Source organism: Gracilinanus agilis, chromosome 1 (assembly GCF_016433145.1).
Source record: "Gracilinanus agilis isolate LMUSP501 chromosome 1, AgileGrace, whole genome shotgun sequence".
NCBI classification, from domain to species: domain Eukaryota; kingdom Metazoa; phylum Chordata; class Mammalia; order Didelphimorphia; family Didelphidae; genus Gracilinanus; species Gracilinanus agilis.
This window is the reverse complement of record NC_058130.1, coordinates 66,374,388-66,402,135: the sequence shown is the minus strand read 5'-3', so window position 1 is coordinate 66,402,135 and position 27,748 is coordinate 66,374,388. Positions and strand designations below refer to the sequence as shown.

At 39.6% G+C, this 27,748-nt stretch overlaps 1 protein-coding gene across 1 annotated transcript in view; it reads right to left on the bottom strand.

The window, feature by feature from the left end:
• HDAC11 (histone deacetylase 11) overlaps nucleotides 1–27,748 on the bottom strand; it is a 66,773-nt gene that overhangs the window by 7,405 nt on the left and 31,620 nt on the right. Inside the window, exons 5-7 of the mRNA XM_044676278.1 lie at nucleotides 25,509–25,644; nucleotides 6,477–6,593; nucleotides 4,827–4,869 (exon numbers count right to left, since the gene is read on the bottom strand). Coding sequence (XP_044532213.1) covers nucleotides 4,827–4,869; nucleotides 6,477–6,593; nucleotides 25,509–25,644 — 296 coding nt within the window. The remainder of the gene's footprint in view (nucleotides 1–4,826; nucleotides 4,870–6,476; nucleotides 6,594–25,508; nucleotides 25,645–27,748) is intronic.

The window sequence follows — 27,748 nt, the reverse complement described above, 5'->3', positions numbered from 1 at the left end:
AGAAGTAACTTAGAAGCCACCAAGCCCAACCTCTTCCCATTACAAATCAGTAACCAGGTCAAGAGTGGTAACTTGCCCAAGGTCACAGAGTCACTCCTATGCTACCCATCCTTCAAAGCCTAGGTTCAAGCACTGCCTTCTGCATAAGATATTTTCTGACTATTCACCAAGCTCTCTCTTCATTTACTTCTCTTCATATACATAGTTTGTTTCATGCAATCCAACATTGACAAAGCATTTCAAAAGCCAGTGCCTATGTCTTTCTCCATCCCCCATGGCACACTGGAACAAAAAGTTGACCATACCAGGAGGTGCTCTGAAAAAACCTACTTAAATGCCCTTCTTCCTAGGCTAGCCCCCTACACACACTCTTCAGTCCTGGCAAATTGTCCTTGTTGATGCTCCTCCAACAGGATACTCCATCTCCCATCATCTCTCATGTCCCTGCCAATTCACTAGCAATCCTACAAATCCAAAATTCCCTCCCACCTCATCAATACCTCTTGGAATCCCTGGCTTCCAACTGAATTCCAAGATTCAACTCAAGCACTACCTTCTAAAATAAAACCTTTCTTTATCCCACCTCACCAAAACCACCTTTTATCTATTTTGTCTGAGTCACTCTGTTAAATGTAAGTCCCCTAAGCAAGGACCGTTTTTATACTCATCTTTGGATCCCTGGTAAATAGCACAGTGCCTGGCACATAGTAGATGCTTAAGGTTTGTGGGTAGATTGGTGAATGAGGCAGAGGGCCCAGCACTTGATATAGTTTGGGTAAGAGAGCTGGGGAACCTGTTAGTGATTCAGGAAGAAGTGTCTCCTCCCTTCTGCATCCTCCACTGTGAAGAAGGTGAAGGAGAGGGATTCTTCCCCCTACAAGGGCTGCTGCTATGAATCTTGAATTTCAGGTTTGCAGTCCAAGCTCCCAGGGCCCAATCAGGTCAATGATGGGCAGACAAAGTGCACCCTCTGGTGGTCTCATTCATCCACAGCAGCATTGCAAACCAGTTAGCTCAGAGGGCAGCTGTGCCTGCCCAGGAGACCAGAACCAGTTTCAAGAATCAAACCAGTCCTAAATCTTCTCCCCAACTCCACCATCTTCATTTTGCCCAGTGAAAATGATAACAATAATGAATACTTCATATTTATATGGTGCTTCCCAGTTTACAAAGAACACTGACTGTGAGTAGACTTGGACACCATGGAAACATTCACTTCACTTCTCTTTAGGCATCAGTTTCTGTATCTGTAAAATGGGAATATTTGCATCATCTACCTCACAGAACAGTCATAAGGAAAACTCTCCAGTAAGCTGCTATATAAATTGAGCTCATTATTAATAATAATAATAATACTCAGAATAACAAAAGACAACCTATTATGATCCTGGCTTTAAGGGAAGGATTAAGGATTGAATCATCAATCACTGCCCTTGGGGGAGAGGCAGAAAGACATCCAATCTACCTGCCAAGTGTTAAAAAGGTGTGAATTCAGATAAAAAAGGGAGGGGAAGAGAGAGACATATATGGACAAGTGGATGGAACATTTCACATTAAGGTAGAGCTATTCATAAACGGCAGCTAGTTGGTAAAATGGATAGCACCTCTGGATCTGGAGTCAAGAGACTTGAGTTCAAATCCAGTCACAGAGGCTAGCTATAAGAGACCCTGGACAAGTCACTTCATCCTGTTCGCCTCAGTTTCCTCATCTGTAAAATGAGCTGGAGAAGGAAATGGCAAACCCCTCTAGGAACCCCCCAAAAAAACAAAAGAAGAGTTAGAAATGCCTGAAAGAATGACAACAACACAACTATTAATCCATTCATCAAACATTTAGTCAATGTGAGGTATTCACAGAAAAGATATTGATTTGGACTCAGAGGATTCAAGTCCAAACTCATTATCTTCTCCTTACTTCCTACATGACCTTGACTAGGAGAAAGCATCACTTCTCTGGACCATCTGTAAATAAGGGTGTTAGACTGAATGGTCTCTAAGGTCCAGCTCCAAATCCCATATTCTGAGCAAAGCACAAAGCTAGACACTAGGGGAGCTAGATGATATAGTGGATAGAGTATTGGTCGTAGAGTCAAAAAGATCTGAGTTCAAATCCTGCCTAAGATCCTTATTAGCTATATGATCCTAGGAAAGTCACCTAACTTGGTCTTAGTCTTTTATTGGTCTTAGTCACTTTCATATATAACTGGGATAAGGAATCAAACGAGACAGCATATAAAGCACTTTGTAATTCTTAAAGCACTATATCAATGCTAGCTATCATTCTGTTCATAGTTCTCAAACTTGTTACATGTAATTAGGAAAATAAGATATCTTTGAAAAAAAGTTTCAAACTACATGCAGCATGGCCATATTAAACCTAGCTCTGAACTCTACATTTTTCAAAAATGTTTACATTTGATTTGTTCAAAGTTTAGGGTAGTAAAAAGTTCTTTTTGGTCCTAAAAAGTGTTTCCAGTTACTCTAGTAATAAACCTGAGAAACCAAAGAGAAGGTGCCTCTCCTGGACACAAGGGCAGTCAGAGAGAAGCTAATGACAATGTTTATTTGGGGAAATTCTCTTCCAATCTTGTGGGGGCTCAGTCTCCCAAGTAAAGGTCACCTAGAAATGTAGTTAGGATTTAACCCTTTAAAAGGTTCTGCTATCTGCTGATGACAACAGAACCTTCCCCAAATAGAGTTCCAGTTCTCAAGAAGTAGGAAAAAAAGAAGCCTATAGGACATACCCTCAAGAGGTGGTGTTAATTAATTAACTTAGCCTGGCACCACAATTTGTCTTCCTCTGCCAATTTATACAATCTGATGAACTCTTGCCAGAACCACGATTCAATTCTAATGTCTGAGTAAGAAGGGACAGGCATCTCAGACTCCTTGGGAAGGAAATTTCAAACAAGCTGGTCACAACAGATTAGTAGAGCTTCTCTGTGGCAAAGATTTGATCCATTAATGATGTTAAAGCAAGAGGCCAATCCAAGGTCCAGACGAGATCACCAGAACTGCCACCAGCTTTGCAGGCTAGAATGATGGCCTTCGCTGGAGAGATGTATCTGATGACAACGGCTGGCCTTACCAGCTACGGCTGACACCAAAAGCTCCTGCATTGTGAGCTTAATATTTTCAGCATCCCTGGCAACTGCTTTCATCATTCATCCCTCTGAAGTTGATGTGGCTTCCCCTGACTCCCTTAAGTCTCTACTACTCTTCCAGAAGTCAAACAGTCATTAAACATTTATTATATGATTACTTAATATGCCATGTAATATATTAATATGTGCTATAGATAAATGAAAATAGTTACTTACATACAAGATATATATACTACTTAAGTGGAAGGTCATGTCCCCCATGATGGGAGGGATAGAGGCGGGGAAAGAACTCCTACAAAAATGGTATTTGAGTTGAGTCTTGAAGGAAGCCAGGAGTTGAGAGTAAGAAGTAAGTACATTCCAGTTATGGGGGAGGGGGGCAGCCACTGAAAAAGGCATGGAGTCATATGTATATGTAGGTCATAGCTGAACTGTTCAGGATGCAGAGGGGAGAAAGGTTTAAAAGAAAACTGGAGGGGGCTAGATTTTATATGTGTGTGTTTATATGTACATACATATGCATTATGTATCTCACACATACATATTTTTTAAACCCTCACCTTCCATCTTAGAACCAATACTGTATATTGGTTCCAAGGCAAAAGAGTAGTGAGGGTTAGGCAATGGGGGTCAAGTGACTTGCCCAGGTTTACACACAGCTAGGACATGTCTGAGGCCAGATTTGAACCCAGGACCTCTGATCTCTAGGCCTGACTCTCAATCCACTAAGCCACCTAATTTTTTTAAACCACCCAAAATTTTATAATTACATTTTATATTTGAACCTGGAACAGGGAACCACTTGACTTTATTGAATAGGGGTAGGGAGAAGGTAACACTGTCAAATCCTCCACTTTAGTAAATCACTTTGGCATCTGAGTAAAGGATAGATTAGTAAAACCAGATGGGAAGCAGGGATACCAAGCAGCAGGCTACCGTAACTATCATAATGATCCAGCCATAAGGGGATGAGGGCTTGGAGCAGGGTGGTGGCTCCATGGGTAGAATGAAGGGGACCTATCCAGAAAAGCTGTGAAGGTAGAAATGACAAGAAATGACAATTTGGCAAGAGATGAGCTAATGTGGGCTGAGTGTAAGTGAGGAGATGAGCATGACACCAAGGGCCCTCAACAGAACAAGAGTGGCTTTCTTAGTAGACTGGAGAGTGTTGTGGTTTAAAGCCTGAGAAGAGAAGAGTTTCATCCTTCTCCACTTAGCTCTGTGACAAAGATTTGTGTGTGTGTGTGTGTGTGTGTGTGTCCCTCCATAAATTATACCACATAGGTTGTGGTTCATTCTTCCTACACATGAAGCCAACCCTAGTGACAAGAGTTATCCTTGAGAGTTTGGGGATCAATACAATTTATGGGAAAGAGCTGCAATGGAAAGAAATCTCTAAGCTAGAGAGTCAGAGTTTGATTCCTGAGTCTGTGATTTTGCCACCTATTTGACCTCCACCCCTCTGGGTCTGTTTCTTTAACTATAAAATGAGATTAGATTGGATCACCTCTAGTACTAGAATTCTGTGGATTTTGCAGAGACGAGCCCGACCAGAACCCCAAACCCCAATTTCTCAAGGGCCCATCTCCTAAAAGCCAGATGGGACTATGCAGGCTGAAGAATGAGGAGAAGGAAAAATAAAGACACAGACACACAGACACACAGACACACAAACACACAGAGACTAAGGCTCTTCCAGGCTGAATTCCCTGTTGTACTTACCTATATTGATGGCCCAGCCATTTTCAATAGCGAGTTTCCCAGCCTTTGGGAATAAGCACAGGGAGAGAATGAATACCAAGGCATTTTACAGTTCTAGAGGAGGCCTATTCTTCTTTATCCAACAACCTAGAAGTGGCAATACTCTAAGCCTCTTAGGCAATATTCTTGGTCCATCAGTCATAAGAACAATGGTACAGAAAGAGAAGAAGAGGGAGCCCTGGATTTGGAATCACAACACCTGGTTTCTAAACCCAGCTCTGCTACTGATTAGCTGTGAGTTGGGGCAAGTCAATTTTGCTCCTGTGAATTTCCTCTTCTTGTATTGCCTTCTTCACAGGATTAAATGTGAAGAAAGTACTTTAAAAGTCATGATGTCCTATTTTAAAGGTAAGCTATTATGATATTTTAAAGGGTTTAGGGTGGGAGGAGAGGAGCAGCAGTAAGCCAGTCAAAGGAAGAAGGCATCATTACTCATTCCAAACCCTTCAAAGAGACAACAATCAATGCCTGTCCTTTAGTATCTGTCTCTCCTGGGCACTGCCACATTCCCTGCTTCCCTGAAGATAAATCTACTTAACTTATCTAATCCTGAGAACTATATACCCTTTTATGATTCAACTAAATAGCTTTTTTACTTACCTTCTGCCTTGGAATCAGCACTAAATATTGATTCCAAGGCAGAAGAGTGACAAGGGCTTGGCAATGGGGGTTAAGTGACTTGCCCAGGGTCACACAGTTAGGGAGTATCTGAGACCAGATTTGAACCTAGGACCTTCCATCTATTGGCCTGGCTCTCTATCCACTGAGTCACCTAGCTGTCCCCTAAATGACTATTATTTGAAGACTTACTAATACTTGTGCTAGATATCATGAGAAACACAAAGCTATATAAAACCAATCTTGACCCTAAATAGAGCTTATATAGTTAAGTAGGGGGAGATGAGACATACACATCATCAAAACATAAGATAAGATGTGATAAGTCTAATGAGAGTCATGAAAGGAAAATGCTAGTAAAGCACAGAATAGAAAGATTGCATTTAGCTGGGGTGTTGCTTGAGTCCATTATATGAACTAGATTTTGAAGGACATTTAAGATTTTAATAAGATTCCCAGGACTGAATCAGCATATGGATTCGAGGGTCTGGACCAAAGTATTGGGTACTGTTATTTCTGTTTTCTTAACATCTCAAAATTTGGAGTCAGAATGAAACTTTGAGATCATGTCATTCAATCCCCTCAAATTCCTGATGAAAAAATGGAGGCTGAGGCCAAAAGTTAGCATAATAATAACAAAAGTCTACATTTGAACTCAAGTCTTTGGACTCCAAATTCATCACTCTTTCTACTACACTACATTATCTATCTACTGCATCTTGATTCTACTACCCAATAACTGATAAGACCCACTGGTAAAACATAACAGGGGCTGGTACTGCTTGCCTTCACGCCCCATGGACACATGGTATATACAGAGAAGGGAGGGACAAGACTCTACACCAGGCATTGGGAGAACAAGGGATGTATATCTGGCCCCAAGTAGCCCAGGACCTGAGAATGGAAAGGAAAGTCAGGTGACATCTGTCCCTTCTTCATAGAGTCAACTTACTAGCCAACACAAAAGACAGAGAAGGCATGAGTTCATCTTACCAAAATAGTTCCTCCTGTCTGGAACCTTAGAGGTCTTAGAACCTTCCTCTGCACCAGGAAGTTAGGAATAAGGGCAACTGGTAATATCTCGATGATTGTTGCCACTATAAAAGAACACTGGAGGAAGAGACACAAAAACAAAGAGTATCCTAAGTGCTAGATTAAGGCTTGTAGATGTTATGAACTAATTTCCTCCCAGACTCATGCTATTCTCTAGGCTCCCTTCTGGAGGTTCACAGAGTGTCATTTCATCATGTCATTCTCCTGCTCAAACAGCTTCTCTTCTGTGCCTTCCTACTCTCTACAGATGAAGTCCACACTTCTCAGCTTGGCTATGACTGGACATTTAAACCTTATCACCTACTATTTCCCCATACATACACTATGTTCCCACCATATGGAACCATTCGCCAGTTATTGAATGCAGCATTCATTTCTGCACCTTTACTCCTATGATTCCCTTCACCTATACTACCTTATCTTTATATCTCTCTATGTGCCCAGTTCAAACACTGCCTTCTTCATGGAGCCTTACTTTCTTCCTCCTCTGAACTCCTATTACATGCTCTATCTTTTCTATGGGGGGCAACTAGGTCATTCAATGAAGAGAACACTGGACTTGGAATAAGGAAGACTCATCTTCATGGATTCAAATCTGGCCTCAGATACTTACTAGTTGTGTGATCCTATCCAAGTCTCTTAATCCTGTTTGCCTCAGTTCCTCATTCGTCTGTAAAATGAGCTAGAAAAGGGAATGTCAAACTACTACAAGATGTGTGCCAAGAAAATCCCAAGCTATGACTGAAACTATTCAACAATAGCATTCTATTTTATGGGAATTCAGTTCAATACAGCAAACACTTAATGCATAAGACATTAGGGATATGAAAACAGAAAGGAGAGAGTCCTTGCCCTCAAAGAGTTTAATACAAGGAGGATAATGCAGGGGATAAAGACGAGATAAGATAAAATGTCTATAGGCAGATGAGAGAAGGCACTGACAAGTGTGAGAATACAGGAAGTCTTCAGACAAGAAGTAGAGAAGGATTCAAAGATGGTTTTTCATATGAATTAACAGAAGGTGATATGATGGAAGTTGGGGTCCAGTTCTTCTGGAAAAGAGAGTGAGCAAAAGCATGGAACAATGAGAAATCAATGATGTTAAAGTTATGTTGGAGTCAAATTACAAAAAGTTTTAAATGGCATATTAAAAAGGTTTTATTTTCTACTGAAATCACTAAAGGTTTTGGAGCAGGGATGATAAGAATGAAAAAAGGACTGACACCAAAATCAAGAGACCTTAGGTTCAAATCTCTCCCCTTGGACTTGTAAGGGATCTTAGGCACATTACTTAATTACCCTCTCCCTCAGTTGCCTCAACTGTAAAATAATAATTTGGACTAGTTAATCCTTTCTTGCTCTAGATCTATGATCTTATTACATGATCAAATCTATGTCTTCAGGTCAGGAGATAATTAAAACAACTTTGTAAAAACTGGATTAGAGGTAGAAGGAGTGGAAAACAGAAAGACCAGTTAGGAGGATATTATGAGAGTCCAAGAGGTTAAAATGAGGGGTTAAATTAGGGCAATCTGAGTGGAGACAAAAGTACAGATGATAGAAACTGGCAACTGGTTCATTAAGAGGAACAAAAAAAGACTAAGTCAAAAGATGAGAAATATGGGTAATTGAAAAGAAGATAGTAGAGCCCTCTAATGGAATGAGTGAAGTTTAGAAGAGGGACAGGTTTAGGGGAGTATATGGTTAATTTAATTTTGGATGTGTTAAGTTTGAGACACCAGAGAACAATCAAGTTAAAATATTGACATTATTTTAGTTAATCCCATTACTAACTCTCTCAGAAGTTAAAACACAAAAGTCAAAAAAATTTATTGGCTAAATTGAAGATGAATGGGTTTCCCCTAGCTTCCAGAAAATACCCCTCTTCCTCTTCCCAGGAGGACTGAATTGGAAAGAAGACAATCAAATCTGAAAAACTAGAGATTCACTCACAGTCACTCTAGCCTCATAAAGACAATCAAGCATCTCTCTATTGCCCTAGCCTTTGATTAGTTGGTAAATTCCTGCTACCAGGCTGTTGTCCTTCTCCCTCTCCTAAGATCTATTTTAAGCACCTCACTTTCTATAGTTTTAGCAGGAAGTCTCTAATCTTTGGATCTATGTTGCTTCCTGGGAATATACTCTTACCAGGGTAGTGGCTCTGTGTGGTATTTCTTGACTATATTCTCCTTACCCTGACTAAAAAGTTGTTACTGGGGGCAGCTGGGTGGCTCAGGGGATTAAGAGCCAGGTCTAGAGATGGGAGGTCCTAGGTTCAAATCTGGTCTCAGACACTTGCCAGCTGTGTGACTCTGGGCTAAGTCACTTGACCCCCATTGCCTACCCTTACCACTCTTCTGCCTTGTGCCAATATACAGTATTGACTCCAAGATGGAAGGTGAGGGTTTAAAAAAAAAAGTTGTTATTAATACTACTCTGGTAGTTTTTTGTTTTTTTTTTTTCAGGTTGACAATACCCAACAAGTGTTTGGAGTTACAAAGAATGGAGTTCAAAAGAGAGGTAAGGGTTAACTATATAGATGTGGGTATTATTGACTTAAGAGATGATAACTGTGACAATGAGATTACATCTACTCTGCCCATCTTTAGATTTAATCACCAAAGGTGAAAACATCTCCATTTAACTCACAAGTTGGGAGGTCTGTAACCCACGTATGCTAGTGAGTGACAAATCAGAATTTACTGACTGTCTCCTGGGCAGTACTAAGAAAGAGTCTATTGTGATAGAAAACATAAACTAAGAGGAAGGCACAGGAAGTGACGCAAAAGAGGCCCCTTTAAAAAGAGAGTTCAGTGAGTTGAGGATCTCTTCTGGTTCTTGCTTGGACATGGAGGAGCCCTGGATCTGGGACCCTGAGACCTTGGAATTCCATGTGGTGAGTGTAAAGACTAAATCTTCTTGAACTTCCCTTAAGAAATTTCCCTTTCAAAAGAGATTCTATCACTGAAGTTTTTGCTTCATTTGCCTCCGGGGCCTTTGGGTCTCAGCTCTCAGCTCAAGGCTTGTCCTTTTTCCAATTAAGAACTAGTTAGATCTGCTTGGGTTAAACCAGGGACCTAAGTGAATTATTTAGTTTGTCAGGTTAATTATCTTACCTTATCCTCTCTCTAAATTTCTTAATTTCTCTCTATCTTCTCATTTGTAAATAAACTTCCATAAAAGTCATTTTGACTTGGGGTTATTCCTTAATTGAATTAATAATTATTCAATTCCCTGGTGACCAAACCTTTTAATATATTCAACCAAAAGCCCCCTTTTCCCCCTTACATAACTTAGTGATGGCAAATCTTTTAGAGATGGAGTGCCAGGCCCCACCCCCACTCCACCCCCTAGACTGAGTGCCATGCTGGCCACGCCCCCAGAAACCAAATGCCATGCCAGTTCTCCCCGCCCCCCCAGACAGGGGATGGAGGAAGTGCTCCCATTGGGCTGCTGGGCAGAAGGACAGGTGATGTGAAAAAATGTCATCAGGCACTGTGGAGAAGGGGAGGAGAGTAGCTCTGCCTAAGTCCCTCTGTCTTTCTAGTAACAAATTAGGTATGTGTGGGGGGGGTGGGGGGGGGAACGTGCCATCCTTGGCACCCGTGTCATAGGTTCACCACACTGTGATAACCCATGGGAGTAGATGAGATCACAGAGAGTGTGTACAGAAAAGAAAGTCCAATAAGTACCAACAACAAAACATTTTAAAAAGAAAAAAAAAGCAGCAGCTAAAGTAGAAAAAGAATATCTAAGGGTGTGGTCACCAGTATAAAAGTAGCAGAAACCTGAACTCACTTTTATTCAACTTTGTATTATAATTATTTGTGTACTCGTCTAAGCTTTCCCTTTCCCACTGACTCTCTTTAAGGGTATATAGCCCACATCTTACTCCTTTTTTGTATCTTCTCAGGGCTTATTGCAATGTCTTCCACATAATAGGTATTCAATAAATGTTGTTTAAATTAACCAAAACAAGTCACCACACATTGCCTCTAGATATCACCTTCTCCAACATTTCAAAGCCAATCACAGCCAGTTTCTAAGTATCCATAATAGAAGCAATATGGCCTTGGGCAAATCACTTCCCTTTGCAGAGCACCTCAGTGCATCTGTAAAATGAATGGTTTAGATTAAATTATTTCTAAGACCCCCTCCCTGCTCTAGACCTCATGCTACAAGAGCATTAGTCATTCTGTCACCACTGGGAGGCAGTGTGGTAGAATGGAAAGAGCAGTGGATTTACAACCAAAGAACCTGAGTCTACCTCCCATGAAAGTCACTTAAAAACTTTGAGACCTTAGGAAAATTAGTGATTATCTCTGAGTCTCAGTTTCCTCATGTGTAAAATAAAGGCATTAGATATAAAGTCAGTAACTATGTGAGACAGCAGATCTCTAGTGTACTAAGCCTGGAATCAGGAAATTTAATCTTTTCAGTCATGTCCAACTCTTCTTAAACTCACGTGGGATTTTCATGGCAAAGATACTAGAGTGTTTGGCAGCTTCTTTCTCCAGATTATTTTAAAGCTAAAAAACTAAGGCAAACAGAGTTAAGTAACTTGCCCCACTGTCACAAAACTTCTAAATGCCTGAGGCTGGATTTGAACTTCATAAACTCATGAAGATTAGTCTTCCTGATTCTAAGTCCAATGCTCTATCCACTGCATCACCTAGCTACCCCTAGAATCAGGAAGACCCAAGTTCAAATCTGACATCAGACATTTGCTGCTATAGATAATTTACCTAAGGCTATACAGCAAAATCAGGGGAAAGGTAATTAAATACTGCCAGTCCCAGGTCCATCTTGTCCATGTCATCATGAGGAACTTATGCAAAGTAAGAGGGAAGGATCCATACTTACTATAACCCTTCAAAAAGATCTGGGCTTCTTCATTGTGAGCACTCCCTCCAATGACACAGATTGCAATCCCTCCACAGTACATAAGACAGTCTTCAGAAACTGCTGTGGTCAAAAATAAATCATCACCTGGTGGTGGATGTTCTGGTGATGAAACTCTCAACACTACCCTAAGCTGATCCTTAGTCAACAACCATGGGTGACTACCAGGCCTTCCCTCAGAGTCTTTCCAATGTGGTGAAACTGCTCAGAGCATTCTCTATGACAACACAGCCTGGTAGAGTTTAGGTCCATCTCTACATCAGATGGACAAAGAATCAGAGGGCTTGAGCAGAAGGGCCTGTAATGTTTTCTTAATGGTCACTTCCTATTTCCATATTCTAGCTTCTTCCTTAATATGAGCAGGTTTAGATGATCCCATTTCTAAGATGCCCTCTAAAGGTATGGAGATTTATAGTCCAAATCATTAATAAAACACGGAGGGGAGAGTTTCATTTGATCATGGATGAAAAGATGATTATTTTACTTATGAAATCACAGGATTATGAATTTGAAAAGGACATAAGAGTTCTCCTAGTCCAAACGTAGAGACAGAATTTCAGAATTTTAAGTCTTGCCCTTTTTCTCTGTATCTCCCCTCTTCCCTACTCCCTGAAGTCTCTTTCAGACTCACTCCCTCCTTTCCTGCCCTGTCCTTGGTGCTGCCTTCTCAAAGTCTCCCCATCTCAGAAAATGCCCTCCTCTCCCTGGAAATATTGGAAATATTCACACTAGAAGACCCCTAGCTAAGAAAAAAAAAAGTTTGAGGATAGAAGGAAACCATCTCTTACTATATTCTACTTCCAAAGCCTTGTTTTGGCATGCAGATGACTCTGGGCTCTCAAACTCTATAACTGTGGAGTATAAATTCTTGGAGGTCCTAATAAGCTGTAGACTCAATGACAGGGTCCATTTTCTCAACAACAGTCTTAACTAGGTTTCCAAAGGCATATCAATAGATTGACTGAATTATAATGATCTCTCTCTCTCCTCTCCTTCTCCCTCCCCCTCTCTTCTTTTCCTGGGGTTGTGGACAGGACACCCACACCAATAAATATAAGTTTCTTAAAGAGTTAAAGTAAAAAGAAATACTATTCAGAGTGGCAACACTTAGTGAATACATTACTCCCAAGAGGTCAGCTATGGCTTCAAACAGAATAAGATAAATTCACAAGTGATAAGAAGATGCACAATATATTAGGAGAGGGAGGAGAGGAATGAACATTTGGGGGAATAGCCTGAACTTGTGAACTAGACATTAAAGAGAAAAGTCAAGTCTTCCCAACACACTATTGGCAAAAAAAAAAAAAAGCAGCAATGCCAGAAATTAAATTTAATTAAATAAAACATGAAGCTCATAATAACACTGTACTGGGAATGGCAGAGAAGGGAGATGAAAGACTCTGAATAAGACAAAATCAAGGTAGGTTGGTATAATGGAAGTGACATTGCATTTGGAATCCTAGACACTAGGTTCAAATTTGGTTCTTGTACTTAATCCTATGGGGTGTCAGGTGGATCAATTCCCCTTGCTGGGACTCAATCTCCTAGCTGTAAATTGGGAAATTGAACTAGTTTTCTAAGGTCTCTTTCACCTCTAATCTATGACTTTCTAGTTTCTTATCTCTTCTGTGGCCAGGTTTTTCAGAAGGCTGGGTCTGGTCTCTGATGAACTGGCCTCAACTGATGAAAACCAGAAACCCAGAGAGCCCAGGAGCCAAACTTCCAAATGTACCAGTGATAAGCCCTGCTGGGAGAATTCAGGATAACCTCTGACTGTCCTCAGGTCATGTCAAACACTAGACCAGTGCTTAAGTGCCTACCTATGGTAAACTCTTAATCAATGCTTTTTTATTAACTACTGGTCACCATCCCCCCTCTTTGGAACAGGAAAGAAAGAGATAGCTAGAGGGATTTTCTCTGATATATGCATCTAATCCCTTCATCATGGATGTCATCCTCTTTCCCCAAGGCAAAAGTAATGGATAGGAGAAGGAGGAATAAGCAAACTGGCCTAGGTACAAAACTTTGGGAGGGGGCAGGGGTAGGGCAAAGGAGATTAGAGCATAAATTGTTGGGAGTTAGAAGAAGGGATTATGGATCTCCAGCTGGCAAAGAGCCTCAGAAACCATTTAGTTCAATTTCTTCCTCATTTTACTAATGGAAGTGAGGTCCAAAGAAAGGGAAGTGATTTCTCCAAGGGCACATAGGTACTAAGTGCCAGAGGCAAAATTTGAACCAAGTCCTATAACTCTAAAACCTATAACTCTAGAACCAAGTCCTTTAACTCTAGAACCATTGTATCAGAATCTTTAAAAAAGGCAAAACATACTTAAGGGTGAGTCTGTCAGCATTATCCTCCTCAATTTTTCCCCTAACATTCCTTCCATTAAGTCCACAATTTTCTATCTGGCTTCCTAGCCCTAAAACATGTAGGTTCTTTGTTTTTGTCCTTCCTGTGCCAAGGTGGTAATCTTGCTCCTGATGGTGGCTGTTTTGCTCTTTATGTACAGGAGCAAAGGTGTAGGCCTGAGGCTAAAAAAGCTTTAGGGAAACTAGGAGTTTGGAGTCTGTATTCAACTCAGCCAACAGGGCTACAAGCTAGACTTTATAGGGTCTTTCAAGGCCTTGAAGGATTGTCATGTGGAAGAGAAGTCAGGTGTGCACTTGGTCCCAAAGGGCAGAACAAGAAGTAAAGGGTAGAAATTACAAAGAGAAAAATTTATGTTTGATAAAAGGGAAGATTTCCTAAGAATTAGAGTTACCTCAATATGGAATGGGCTGTCCTAGGAAGTAGGGAAGGAAGAGAAAATTGGAGATTTTCAATGCAAAAAGTAACTGACAATTGTTGAGTATGTTGTAGAGGAAAATATTCCCCTAATGGAGATGTTCAAGCAAAGGTGGGGTGGATGATCCATGTGTCAGGGTTAATGCAGTGAAGATTTTTTGTTTGGATAAAGGCCAAGCTAAATGTCTATTAGAGTCTGTTTCAAATATTTTTAAATTCTGTTGTTCTGTTAGAATGCTCCAAACTAACTCTGCAAAAGCCACTATCTAAGGATTGGTTAGTGGAAGCTAGGGACCAAGCACAAGCAAAAGCCCGCCCTCTTTCCTACATGACAGTCCTTTAAGGACTAGGAAGACCTAGCAAGCCTAGATGCAGCCCTGTTGGCTGAATAAATTCTGACTCAAAATTCCCAGCTTCCAAAGAGCACTAGGTATGGAATCAAGAAGATTCATCTTCCTATATGAATTCCAATCTGATCTCAGACATTTACTGACTTTGTGACTCCAGGCAAGTCACTTAACTCTTGCTTACCTCAGTTTCCTGATCTATAAAATAAGCTAGAGAAAGAAATGGAAAATCATTCTAGTATATGCCAGAAAAAACCCAAAAGGGAATACAAGGAATTAGACATGATTGAAATGACCAAACGAATAAGGGTTGCTCATGCCAATGCTTATCTACTACCTATTTTCTAAAATCACCCTGGAAAAGTTCAGTGGTCCCAGGACTCCAGGTTTTAGATGATCCAAACATTGCCCAGCTCTGGCAGGTGGCCAGCTACCTCACATCACAAATCAGGTTCCACTCCATTATATTTTAGCCCTACAAAATAATGTAGATAGTGGTTTGGTGGAATATGCTATTATGTGTGACTTTATATCAAAGGAGTCATTCCTCATCAGGACCTGGGATCAAAAGAAATTCTGAAAAAGCCTTGATCCATGTGAGATCACTTTTATTATCCATGTAAGACTAATTACAATGACCCTTCCCCACCATCTCTCTCTTACTCTGAAGTTTTTACCCTCTCTTTCCTGGACTGAAGAACACCAAAATTCAAGTTCCTATTCCCCCAACCTGTAGTCCCACATCCAATCAACACAGCAACAACACAGCAAACTCTCCTTACCAACCAAAATAGCCACAGCATGGTACTGCCCAAGCCAAATCACCACTGTAGGATTACCACCTCATAGGCAAATCTCAATGTCAACTGGACTTTTATTATTTCTTCTATTATCATTGTTATTTAAACACTGAATATGACACCAATTCACATAAAAAACAAAATGGCCATGCAGGGAAAAACCCAGGGGAGCAAAATTCTGTTGCTGCCAAGCTGAGACCCACGAGATGAAGGACAGCAACAGAATTTTGCACCACACACGTATACACACACAACCAGCTGGATGGCCTACAGGAGACTGTGACAACAGCTCTACTTAATACTCCCCAAAGGGGAGAGGATGGGAAGAATGAAAATAATTTCAATCATGGGGATACCTCTGGAGAGCTCCCCAGGATATAGTTCTGAGTGATAGCCAAGGAGGGAGAAAGTAAGAGAAAGAGACATTCAAACATCTGGAAAAGGTGGCAATATCACTTTCCAAATTATTTATTTAATCAAGGAAGTCAGATATGATAACTTGCTGAGAGACAAGGAAATAGGAAATAGTTATCCAGCACGAATCTTTGAAAGTCATTGCACTTTCTGCATGCGGATTCCTAATAACCTTATAAATTAAGCTCTCTCTCTGCATGTACAAATTTTATTCTCATTCACCTGGCAAGATTTTCTAGCCTTCTTCCATTCTCCTTTCTTTGCACATGGAATTTTTGTCATGTACAATTTCATCCAAATGCCAGGCTGCAAGCTAGAGGGTTACAGGTATCTTTCATGAACTAAACTTCATTCGCTTGCTTTAATTTTTAATGAGCTTGTGCTGTAGTCGGCACATACAGAATTCTCAGCTATTGGCCAAGAATGGAGAATAGTTGCTGCCACCAGGAAACTAGGTGACAGAAACCTGACCCAGCCAGAGCATTACCATGAGGCTCTTTTCATTATCTTAAATAGTCAGGAAGAAAGAAAAAGTGGATGGGAATTGAGAGATATTAACTTGCTCTATGACCTTGGGAAAGTTACTTAACCTCTTTAGGCTAGTTTCTCTATTTTTTTAAAAGGATAATGGCCCATGTCATGATTAACTTCTAAGAGAGTTATGTTTTGTGGATGGAATTAGGTGTACAAAAGTATTTCCAAAAAGTCATGTTATATATATAAACATTCTGGGCCTTAATTCCTATACTTTTTGATGTATATGGGTGGAATAAAGTAGTATTTTTTTAAAACTGTAATGTTTTATATTTAAAACATTTCCATGGCAGGTGGGTGTGGGTGTGGGTATGGGTGTGCATGCACACGCACATGAATTAGGGGTAAATGGGGGGGGGGGTGTGGAATATATTAAAAGGAACAGGAAAAGCCAAGGAATGGATAATGATGGGATTATGTATTTCATTGGTTTAGTCTTTTCCCCCCCAAACCTATGGTGAGTTAGGATTTCTCTCCCCAGGTTGCTGTCCTCAGATGGTACAATGAACTCATATCCTATAAGCAATGCTAGTCCCTAAGAACCAACTAAATCTTAACCATTCATCTTTCCACCTTCAGTCCAAAACATACACATATATACCTTCCTCCTAAATAGGAAATGCAACTCAGATGACTGAGATATCACTGGTTCTTCTCATCTAACCTCTGATGAAAGATTTGACCAAGCCATAAGCCTGTTCACAGCCTAATTAACTTCTGACAATTTATCCCACAATATCTTGATTCTTCCATCTCTTAGAAAGGAAATACCTGTCCTCAAATATTTTAGGACTCTTGAATTCTGCCCGATTTGCACTCTAGGGTTGAGTCCCTAGAGTGTGGCAGCTACTTGAGTTATATGGGCTATGTTTCTAAAACTTCTCATTAACAATCAGCTAGGAGACACAAAGAGCTCTTAGCAAAGACATTACTAAGATGCCATATTCAGAATAGTAGCTAGAAAATATTCTCCCCCATAAACCTTGTGTGTGTGGTCTCACCAATGCACACAACATCCATGGGAAGAATCAGCTCAAACTTAAGAGACTACTTGAGGTTATGTATATAGGATGCATACTGTAGTAAAGGCAACTCACCAAACTCCAGGCCACAAGGAAGGCAGAGGAGGTATAGTCGCAGGGAGAGAAGGATTCAGGCTCCCACAAGGTTCAGGTTTATTCTGTGTCATGACTCTCCAGAGGCCACAGGCTTTAAGGGAATCAACTTCTATGAAACCCAATAAAGTCTCACCATTTACATGGACTGAGTCCTGGGAAAGAAAACCAGATAGAAAAACACAGCCAACCCCACTAAAGGTTTGAGTGACCATTTCTTCAGCAGGGTAATATACTCAATATAAGTGCTTCACACAGCAGAGACAATAAATTTTCACCGAATTGTTGTTGAACCCCTCCAGCAAATAAACTACAGTTTGGGAATACAAAGTATAAATAAAACCTTTTCCCTTACTCTTAGTAGTTCTGTCCTTTCCCTCCCTGAGTGAGGCAGCCCTCCCTTTAGGTGGCATTGCCCAAACACATGCTATGGATTGCTTTTAAATATGCCCAAGGCTCCCTTCCCCATCTTTAAAAAAACTTCCCACGACCCTACCATCCTTCCAAACTATCATCTTATATCTCTTCTCCCCCATACTTGGTCAAACTAGAAAAAGCTATTTACATTTGCTGACTCCACTTTCTTACTTTTCACTCCTTGAGGCTTTGCAAACTGGCTTTCAACCTTATTTCTCAACTAAAACTACTCTTTACCCATTTACCAATGATCTAATCTTAATTGCCAGTACGACTCAATCCTCTTCTTATAGGCCTATCTGTGGAATTTGACACTACTGACCACTGTCCTCATCCTCTTTCCTTACTGGGTTTTCATGATGACTTTATCTCTTGATTAGCCTGTCTAACTCCTTCTCAATCTCCTTTGCTGGCTAATTATCAGTCATGTCCTCCTACGATCTCCTTTCTTCTCTCTCTAAATTCTCTTGGTAATGCTTTCAGCTCCCCTGGGTTTAGCTATCGTTTTTGTTCAGATGACTTATAGGTCTATAAATCTAGCCCCATTCTCTTATGCTAGAACTGCCAGCCAGCATTATCAACTGTCTTATGGATAATTTTTAAGCTGGATGTTCCAGAGGCATCTCAAACTCAACATGTAAAAAATATAACTCATTAACTTTTCTCTAATCCCCATCCTTATTCCCGTTTCTCTGATTTATAACCTTAGCATCATCCCCACTCTCCCTCACCCCACATATCCAAGCAGTTTGCCATTTCTCCTTCCAAAATCTGTCACATCTGACCTCTTTTCTCTATTCACACAGCCATCACTATAATAATAGCAGCAGCAACCACAATAACTGTTATTTCTATAGTGCTTGAAGGTTTACGAAAGCACTTTTAAAATATTCTCATTTTATTCTCACAACTTTGATAGAGAGCTATTAATATCATCCCCTCCCCCCTTAACTAGAGTAAGAAACTAAGAAAAGCAAACCTTAAGAAAGTCCTCAATGGTACTTATGAGAAAGAATACCATCCACATCCAGAGAAAGATGGGAGTAGAAACATAGAAGAAAAACATATGATTGATCACATGATTCGATGGGGATATGATTGGGGATGTTGGCTTTAAATGATTATTGCAAATATTAATAATATGGAAATGAGTTTTGAACAATGATACATGTGAAACCCAGTGGAATTGATCATCAGCTCCAAGATGAGGGAGGGAAGAGGGGAAGGAAAGAATATGAATCATGTAACTATGTAAAACTATTCTAAATTAATTAAATTTTTAAAAATTTAAAAATAAAATAAATCCCTGTGTTTGCAAAAAAAGAAGAAAGTCCTCATTACCTCTCATCTAGATTATTGCAAAGGTTTTCTAATTCTTCTCCCTGATTCAAGTCACTCCATACTTCCTCACTCACTCCACATCTATCCATGCCATAGCTTCCAGGAGGATTTTCCTTAAGTGGAACTGAAACCATGTAACATCTCTAGTCATTAAATTCCAGTGGTTTCCTATTACCTCTAGAATAAAATATTAACTCCCCTGTTTAACTTTTAAAGCTTTTCACAATCTTGTCCCAATGATCCTACTAAGTTTACTGCATATTACTCCCCTTGAAAATCCCAGAATCCAACAAAACTGACATTCTCTCTGTTCCAATTACACAGCCCTCAAACCCCTACCTACTTACAAACCTGGAATCCAAGCCTTCTTCATCTCTGCCTCATTGAATCTCTCTCTTTTTTCAGGACACAGCTTCAGCACCAACATGAGTTTTTTAACTTTGACAGAAGTTCACTTCCTTCCAAACTATCCTGATTTTATTTACAAATTTTCTCTTTACATTTATTCTGCATATATTTCTTCATGTACCTGATATCTCCCTCAATGGTTTCTCTTTATCTTTATTCTGCATATATTTCTTCATGTACCTGTTGTCTCCAAGAATAGGGAATGTTTCATTCTGTGTATTTGTATCCCCAACACCTAGCACAGAGCCTGGCACAAAGTAGGGCATAAATGCTATTGATTGATGAAAAGACCTGAATGTACTCCCAGAAATAGCTCACCAGCCCCAGATGATAACTTTTGGATTAAGGCAGCAAAGCTCCCTGCTGAAGAACAAATATTAAGAGTACTATACTAAGCTATTATTAGCAACTTTGTATTAAGTATTATTAGCAAGCTACTATTAGAAAGTTTGTGTAAAGTATTAGCACTCTGGCAACAGAATTTCAGATTAGTCCTAACAGAAATCATGTCCCTAAGGGGATAGAAGACAAGGCTAGAATTTTGATATGATTTTTTGCAAAGATCTGGAGTCTTGGATACTCCCCAGTTAAGTAACCTGTTCAGGAGGGAAATGGATTATAGATACTTAAGTAAGAAGAGAGTAGGAGGCACAGAAAGGGAAAAAAGAAGAGTGGAAGACCAATGTTAACTAATTGGTCAAGGGATGAGAAACATTTTTAATCCCTTTTCATTTCTATCTCACTTCTCTCCTTTAACTTGGCCTCCTTCCCTCCCATTAAACAACTAGTGCTAGTATCATCCATTGCCTTCAACTATTGCAGGGAAGCAGATCCCATGCTCCCAGATAGACCTTTTAAGAGCAAGGTCCCTGCCTTCTTTCATTGTCTCCCCCCTCAAGGCAGAGCTATGAACATTCATTCAGCAAGGCTTTTTTAAAGTGTTTACTATGCACCAGGAGTTGGGCTCAATACTTCGGACAGAAAAACAAAAATTAGAGTCTCTGCCCTCAAGAAGCTTACATTTTATTGGAGAAAGTGCACAACATGGACAAGTCAACAAAAATATATATATTTTCTAGTGAGCAGAGGGTAACTAGATCCTAGAAAATAGATATTCTTGCTGATTGATTTGATGACTTTCAGGAATGTTGCCAAAGTTTCCCTTCAATTGAATCTAACAAGTTAAAGTGGTTGATTCTCTCAGAAAAGTCACTCCCACCCACCTACCACATGTGATCACTTCTTCCATATCGTTGCTTCATCCTGAACTACTATCAGTGGACTTCAGGAGACTCTTTTCAAAACATAATTTGTTCAAATTATCATCATTTTTAAAAATACACAAGACTCTCAAATGAGGGAAGCTTTGAAGCCCACATTGTCTCTGGGGTTTTTTTCTCTGTGCCAGGAAAATACAAGTATTATTTTCTAGACCCAAAAATAAAAACAGAAAGGAAGCTTCCCCTTCTACAAAGTTCTATTCTAATTTAATTCCTTACCATGGCATGCTGATAGCCCTAGATTATCCAAAGCTATTTCAGGTGCATGAAAGTTCTGGAAGTTTCTCCTCTGCTGGGAAGTATTTGAAAATAGTCCCCAAAGAAGTCTGATGTCTGAGGACAAACACGGCTAAGTAAAGAAGAGTTTTCACCAATAGCTTGACTAATAGAACATGAAATCTTTGACCATGGGAACTCATGAAACCAAGAAAAATCTAAAATGTGTCCTTGGTCTCATGTGCCATAAGGGTAAGAGGTAGAAAATGGTGTAAAGAAGTAAAAATGTACAGTTTTTAGAGCCTTGTAAACATTAGCCTAACTGTAGGTAGCCTAAGTTTAGGTCATAAAGAGTTTGAAGGAATCGAAAACATTAAAGTTGATTTTCAACCAGTCACTAGGACAAGCTTGGTTCAAAACTGTTGTGAGGAAGATTACTTACAAATTATTATTTAGAAGACCTAACAGGAAGGGCTTGAGAATCCCAAATGGAATGGGGAAGCAGGAAGTGTGCCTCTCTCTCTGAGACAGACTCCATGGTGGTTGGGACAAGTTGTAACTGATCCTGGGAGACCTCAGAGGAAGTGGAGTTTGCACCCAGATTTCCAGAGAGCCTGAAGGAAGACTGACATCTACTTGTGGGAGATTTTGGTAGAGACTATTAATCCCAACCTGAGTTTCAGGTTAACTTGGGCTGGGTCAGGGTCAGCTCCCAGAATGTACCCACCTGAAAGAGTATAGGCTGGTCGTCCTGGAAGAGCTGCAACATCGCTAGAGTGTGTCAGGACTCTGCTGTGAAGATACCCACTTCAGTCCTGCTATCCTTGGGCCCTGACTTGCTTTAGGTCTCAGTTTAGTGTAGATAAGTACCTCCCCTGACCCTGTGGTTTGCCCTTACTCTGGAAGTGTAGAAACCCCTATTCCCATCCTTTTCCATAGTTCCCTTAATTAAATTTGTTATAAAATCCTGTCATTTGCTTGCTAGTTTCCATAGGCCCCTTGTCTAGATGGTGCAGGGTAACAGTTAGGCCTAACTGCCACTTCTATTAACACACATTTCCTTAGCAGTTAAACCCAGTCTCCCTAACTTGTTAAGTCCCCATCTTTTGTCATTCCTGTTTCCTACACACCCTTCTGGACCCACATTTATAGATTTAAGTTAACTCCTCTGGTTTTCCCCATAAGAAAACACATACATCCTGAGTCTCCTAGTGAAAATTTTTTCCAGTTATTACCAAATTAACATATTATTTGCCCTGGGGCCAAGTCCTAAGTCAAAGACACTCTTAAATAAAAAAATGAACTACATTAATATTGACCCTTTTAAAGGAAATTAAGCCAACATAAAAAGAACCTACAACTAAGTTTCTTGGGGAGGCAAAGATTTTACTGTGAAAACAAAGGCTTAAAAAAATTTCATAGGCTAAATGGGGCACCTCACTTTATGATGTTCAAGATGAGCATATGGCAAGTTATTAATTGATACTTGTGTAATAGCATCTGTTGAAGATAGAGTGGAATTCCATTAAGGACTTGGCAAGAATTCCCTAAACCAAATTCACATATATGCTGATACTTGATGACTTCTCTGGAAGATGGCAGAAAAGCACGTCAGGAAATATTGCATCTGATTTTAGAAATGAAAGAGTCCAAAGGATTTTAGACATGGCAAACAACAAACAATAATACATACACAAAAAAATCAACCTGTATCTTGACAGGAAAATGACTACTCATCTGAAAGTCAAAGCAGAATCAGTTGTCTTTACTTATTCAGACCACTGATGAGTTAGAGCAATTGTCAAAATCAGCCTTGAGAACAATTGTCTGATCTCTACAAATGAAGTGGATCCAAAAAAAGGAAATTTAAAAAAAAAAAGATTTTTGTTCTAATTATCACCACTTTGTGCAAAAGCTTAGCCAATATAAAATGGTTACCACAGTGAAGAGGTAAAAGGTGCCCAGAAACTCCCTTAGTCAGCAAATATGTAATGCCTTTGTCAAAGTGAAGCACATGGAAGCCAAATTGGAATACAGACTCATTTGTAAAACAAGAAGGAGGATAATGGAAAATAACTAGCAGTTTTCAGATTATAAAAAAGCAAAAAGTAATGAAAGCAAAAACAAATCTTCAAAAGCCCCCAATAGAACTACATCAGTTAGAGCAGTTAAGAGTCAGAACTGGATGAAAATGAAGAGACAGAAACTGGAACAAAACTTTTAATGTTTCTATAATCTATTTTCATCATCATCAATGACTTCTTTTGGATCCTAACCCCTCAGTCCCTAATTTCACAGGGAACTTGAAATGGCATTTAAAACCACTAAGTTGGGAAGAACAAAAGAAATCTGTGCTAGAGAAAACACAATCTTGAAGGCCTCAAAGGATCATTTGACAAGGTATCTCAGGGAAAGGAAGAAAATCAAAAAATAATGGAAAAAGTCATGGATATTTATTACCTCAGAAGCTATCAAAATTACCCTGATAACTACCAACTCATATGGCTACATTTTCACTTTTATAAAAATCACTACAAAAATAATCTACATGCTAAAGATAAAAAAGATTTACAAAAATATGAGAAAGGAATAAGCAGATTTTCAGAAGTAGTGATATACAAAAAAAAAAAAATACAAAAAAAAAAAAAACAATTTTACAGTTACCCAATTCTCTGAGAGGCAAAGAGAAAAGAAGATATCTTGGTATCTTTTGTATTCATTGATTTATGCACACACACATACAGTCTTAAAGGCTAATAATAATAATAATAATCTAATAAGGAGATTCTAATGTACATTAAAATCATATAAGATTTCTTGGCAAATGTTAACCACCTATAGCTAATTCTGTTGAATGACTGTCTGCTTCTAAAAATCAAGTGAAATATAAAAAAAGAGAAATGAATAACTGCCAAAGGTATCTGTCCTGACATGAAGGATGGCCCACCTAAGGTTCAAATGGAAGAGGAAAATATTGCTATAGAAAGTCAGGTCCATCAGATGCATTTGTTTACAGATTTTATTGGACTGGTTATTATCCAGTCTCAGAACATTACAAGGCTTTCTCAATGGGAGCCATGATTACTCGAAAGAGATAGGCTTAATCCACACAAAGAAACAGATAAAAAAAATGTCCATTAACTATACAATGCTAGTTAGTTCATCAATCTATACATCTGAGAAAAGTATTGCATTAGGACAAAAAAGATGAGTCTAGAACTGAATAGGAGGAAGAAAAGTGACAATAAAGAGATGACCCTGCTTGTAACAGATGTTTAACAAACACTTGGTGAGTTGACCTTATGTACAAGAAATGCCATAAGAGGTATCTTCCAGAGAATATATGATTTTAAAGAGGTGGGTCAGACATATGGTGAGAGTGAAGGATAACAGAAGGATGGACAACCCAAGGACTGCCCTGGTACTTTGGGAATGTAAAAAGACCTAGAGGAAGATCTATCTCTTGCACAGTAGAGAAAAATCATAGTCAGGGAAAGCCCAGAAACCCAATCCAACTTAGTTATGCTTCCATTTCCTTATATTTCTATATGCTCCCAAAATATATCGTGAAAACATCCCTCACACTATCTTCTAATCTGGAACCTACTGCCACCAGTCCTACTGGACAAAGGTCCCAAACTACTGCAGGGCATGGCCAAATATCTCTGTGTACTACCCATGCCTTATACATAAAAGGCACTCCATAATTCAACTAATCTTGTTAACAGGCCTATAGAAACTTTATGGCAGAACTCCCAGATGCCTGCAAGATAAGAGAAAGAGGGACTGACTGCTCAAAGAGAAAATTAATGGTGGGGGGAAAGGGATGGAAGCTCTCACTTAGGAAGTTAGGCTATTTTGAAGTAAAATAAGCAGAAGTCTCTTGTCTGACAGTTATGTTTGGTGACCTACAAGTTACTTCTAAAAGATTATTTGGCATGGGTCCCTATACTAGACTATCCCTTACAGGGGAACACAACATTAATGAATCCTAGGATAAATTCATCCTTTATTCATCTCCATCTTCAACTGGACTTTGTTCACTATGGCTCCTTAGGACCTTTACAAGATCTCATTAGAGAACCTTAAACTAATATCTTCCATCAACTCAGACATCAAACAGTGGCTGATAGCATAAAACAGAGGGAAGACAAGAAAATCATCACCTCAACTTTGGCCTCATTTATCCAATGTAGCTAAATGTGATCTCAACATGCTAGACACCCAAGGAAAGCACTTCTCCAGATGTAGAAGGCTCCAGGCCTCCAAACCATCTCTTATCCTGACTGGAGAAACTAATGGGGATACAGAAACGAATGCCAAGAGAGAATATTGGAAATAACAAGAGTCCCCTGTGGTCGGGAACCTATTTGGCTAAGCAGGCTTAGCCAAAGGAACTCCATTCTTCCTTACCTTCAGCTTCCTCAAGTATTGTTCTGTGTGTACCACCTTCAGGTCTTCCTCAGAAGCTTCCTCGGGCTCCACGATCATTAGGTCCGAAAGGAAATTGTCTTCTGAAACCATAAGATAAACCACAGCCTTTATATATCTAAAAGACAACCTCAGTTGAAAATAAGCCCTTGCGAAAATTTCATTACCGGTTCCGATAAGATGGCGGCATAGAGAGCAAATCTTAAAACCTCCGCACCCTTACGCACAGAGATAGAAAACAATGTGCTTCAAGAAGAGGACCGAATCTAAGAACGGGACAGAGCAGGGGGAACCCTACTGTAGCACAACTAAAGAGGTACACCAAGAAAAAGGCTTCAATACTTGAACTGTCGGGACTGAGGGCGCAGAAGGGGAATCCCAGGATCCCAAGACGCCTCCCCCACATGCTGTGTGGAGTCTCCAGCTGCCTGGGAAATCTTGGGGCTGGTGGGTGCACCGGTCGGGAGAGAGGGCCTTGCTGGCATAGGACTCAGGGAGTCAAACACAGACACTGGAGAGGTGACTGGAGGAGAAAACCAGAGAAACACAGCAAAAATGCCCAGAAGATGGTGGCTTAGAGAGAGCCAAACCCCAGAGCGCAGACAGCTTGGCTTCCTCATACTGAGATAGAGAACACAGGGTTTCAAGAGGAAAGAAAACCAGATCAAACACAGTGGATAGCGCAGGAGGACCCCCACTCCTGGAGAGCTCAGTTCAGCAAAAAAAAAAAAAACGTTCCTTCTTGTCACCCCACCTTTTTGGGGGTTTTTTTGTTTGTTTATTTGTTTTTCCCTCCCCTGGAGGCTTTGAAGTTTTAGCCTCAGGGCAGACTAATCCAATCCATACAGATTTAATCCCAACAATTGGACAGACAAGAAGTCTTCCAAGGGCAGAGAAAGTAACTTACCCCTGGGGGGAAGATCTTTCATCAAAGATCATTAAATACATCTGCTCAAATTAGCAGAACAAGGAAGGGAAAAAACATGAGCAAGCAACAGAAAAAGAGAAAAGAAATTACAATTGACAGCTTCTTTCAAGGAAGTGAAAAGAGAGCAAATGAAACAGAAATAGAAGACGAGGAAGTAGTTCCAGTGAACTGGACACAGGCTTTGGAAGATCTCAAAATTCAATTAACTCAAGAATTTAAAACTCAATTAATTCAAGAACTTCAGGAACTCAAAAAACAATCAAGAGAGGCTGAAGACAATTTGAAAAAGGAAATACATGAGCTAAAACAAGAAAATAAAGTATTAAAAGCCAGAATTGGCTAGCTTGAAAATGAAGCAAAGAAGGCAAAAGATGATCTACGAAGAAAATCAGACCAGAAAGAGAAGGATGACCAAAAAGCCAGGGATGAAATTCAGTCTTTAAAAAACAGAACTCAACAACTAGAAGAAAATGACTTCACAAGGCAGCAAGAATATATTAAACAAAATAAAAAACATGAAAAATTTGAGGAGAATATGAAACACCTCATTGATTCAACCAAAGATCTGGAGAACAGAGCTAGAAGAGATAACTTAAGAATTATTGGTTTACCAGAACATCATAATAAAATAAAAAGTTTAGATAGCATTTTACAAGAAATTATCAGAGAAAATTGCCCAGAAATTCTTGAACAAGAAGGAAAAGTAGAAATTGACAGGACCCACAGATCACGTCCTACATTTAATCCACAACTGACAACTTCCAGGAATATTATAGCCAAATTCAAAAACTACCAGACCAAGGAAAAAATATTACAAGCTGCTAAAAAGAAGTCATTCAGATATCAAGGAACCACAGTTAGGATAACACAGGATCTGGCTGCATCTACACTGAAAGACCGGAAGGCATGGAACACAATATTCCAGAAAGCAAGAGAACTGGGGCTACAACCAAGAATCAACTATCCAGCAAGATTAACTATATTATTGCAGGGGAAAGTATGGTCATTCAATAAAATTGAGAACTTTCAAACATTCATCAAGAAAAAACCAGACTTAAACAGAGAGTTTGATGCCCAAACCCAGAACTCAAGAGAATCAACATAAGGTAATTAAGAGAATCGGGGGAGAAGAAAAAAAAAATTCTTTTCTTTAAGGGACACAACAAGTTCAATCAATTTATATCCCAAGAAGAAAAGAAGGTATTGGCAAATTTTAAAAATTATTATTACCAACAGGGTAACTAGAAGAAGTTTACATAGAGGGAACAGGGTCTAACTGTATAGGATGAAATGT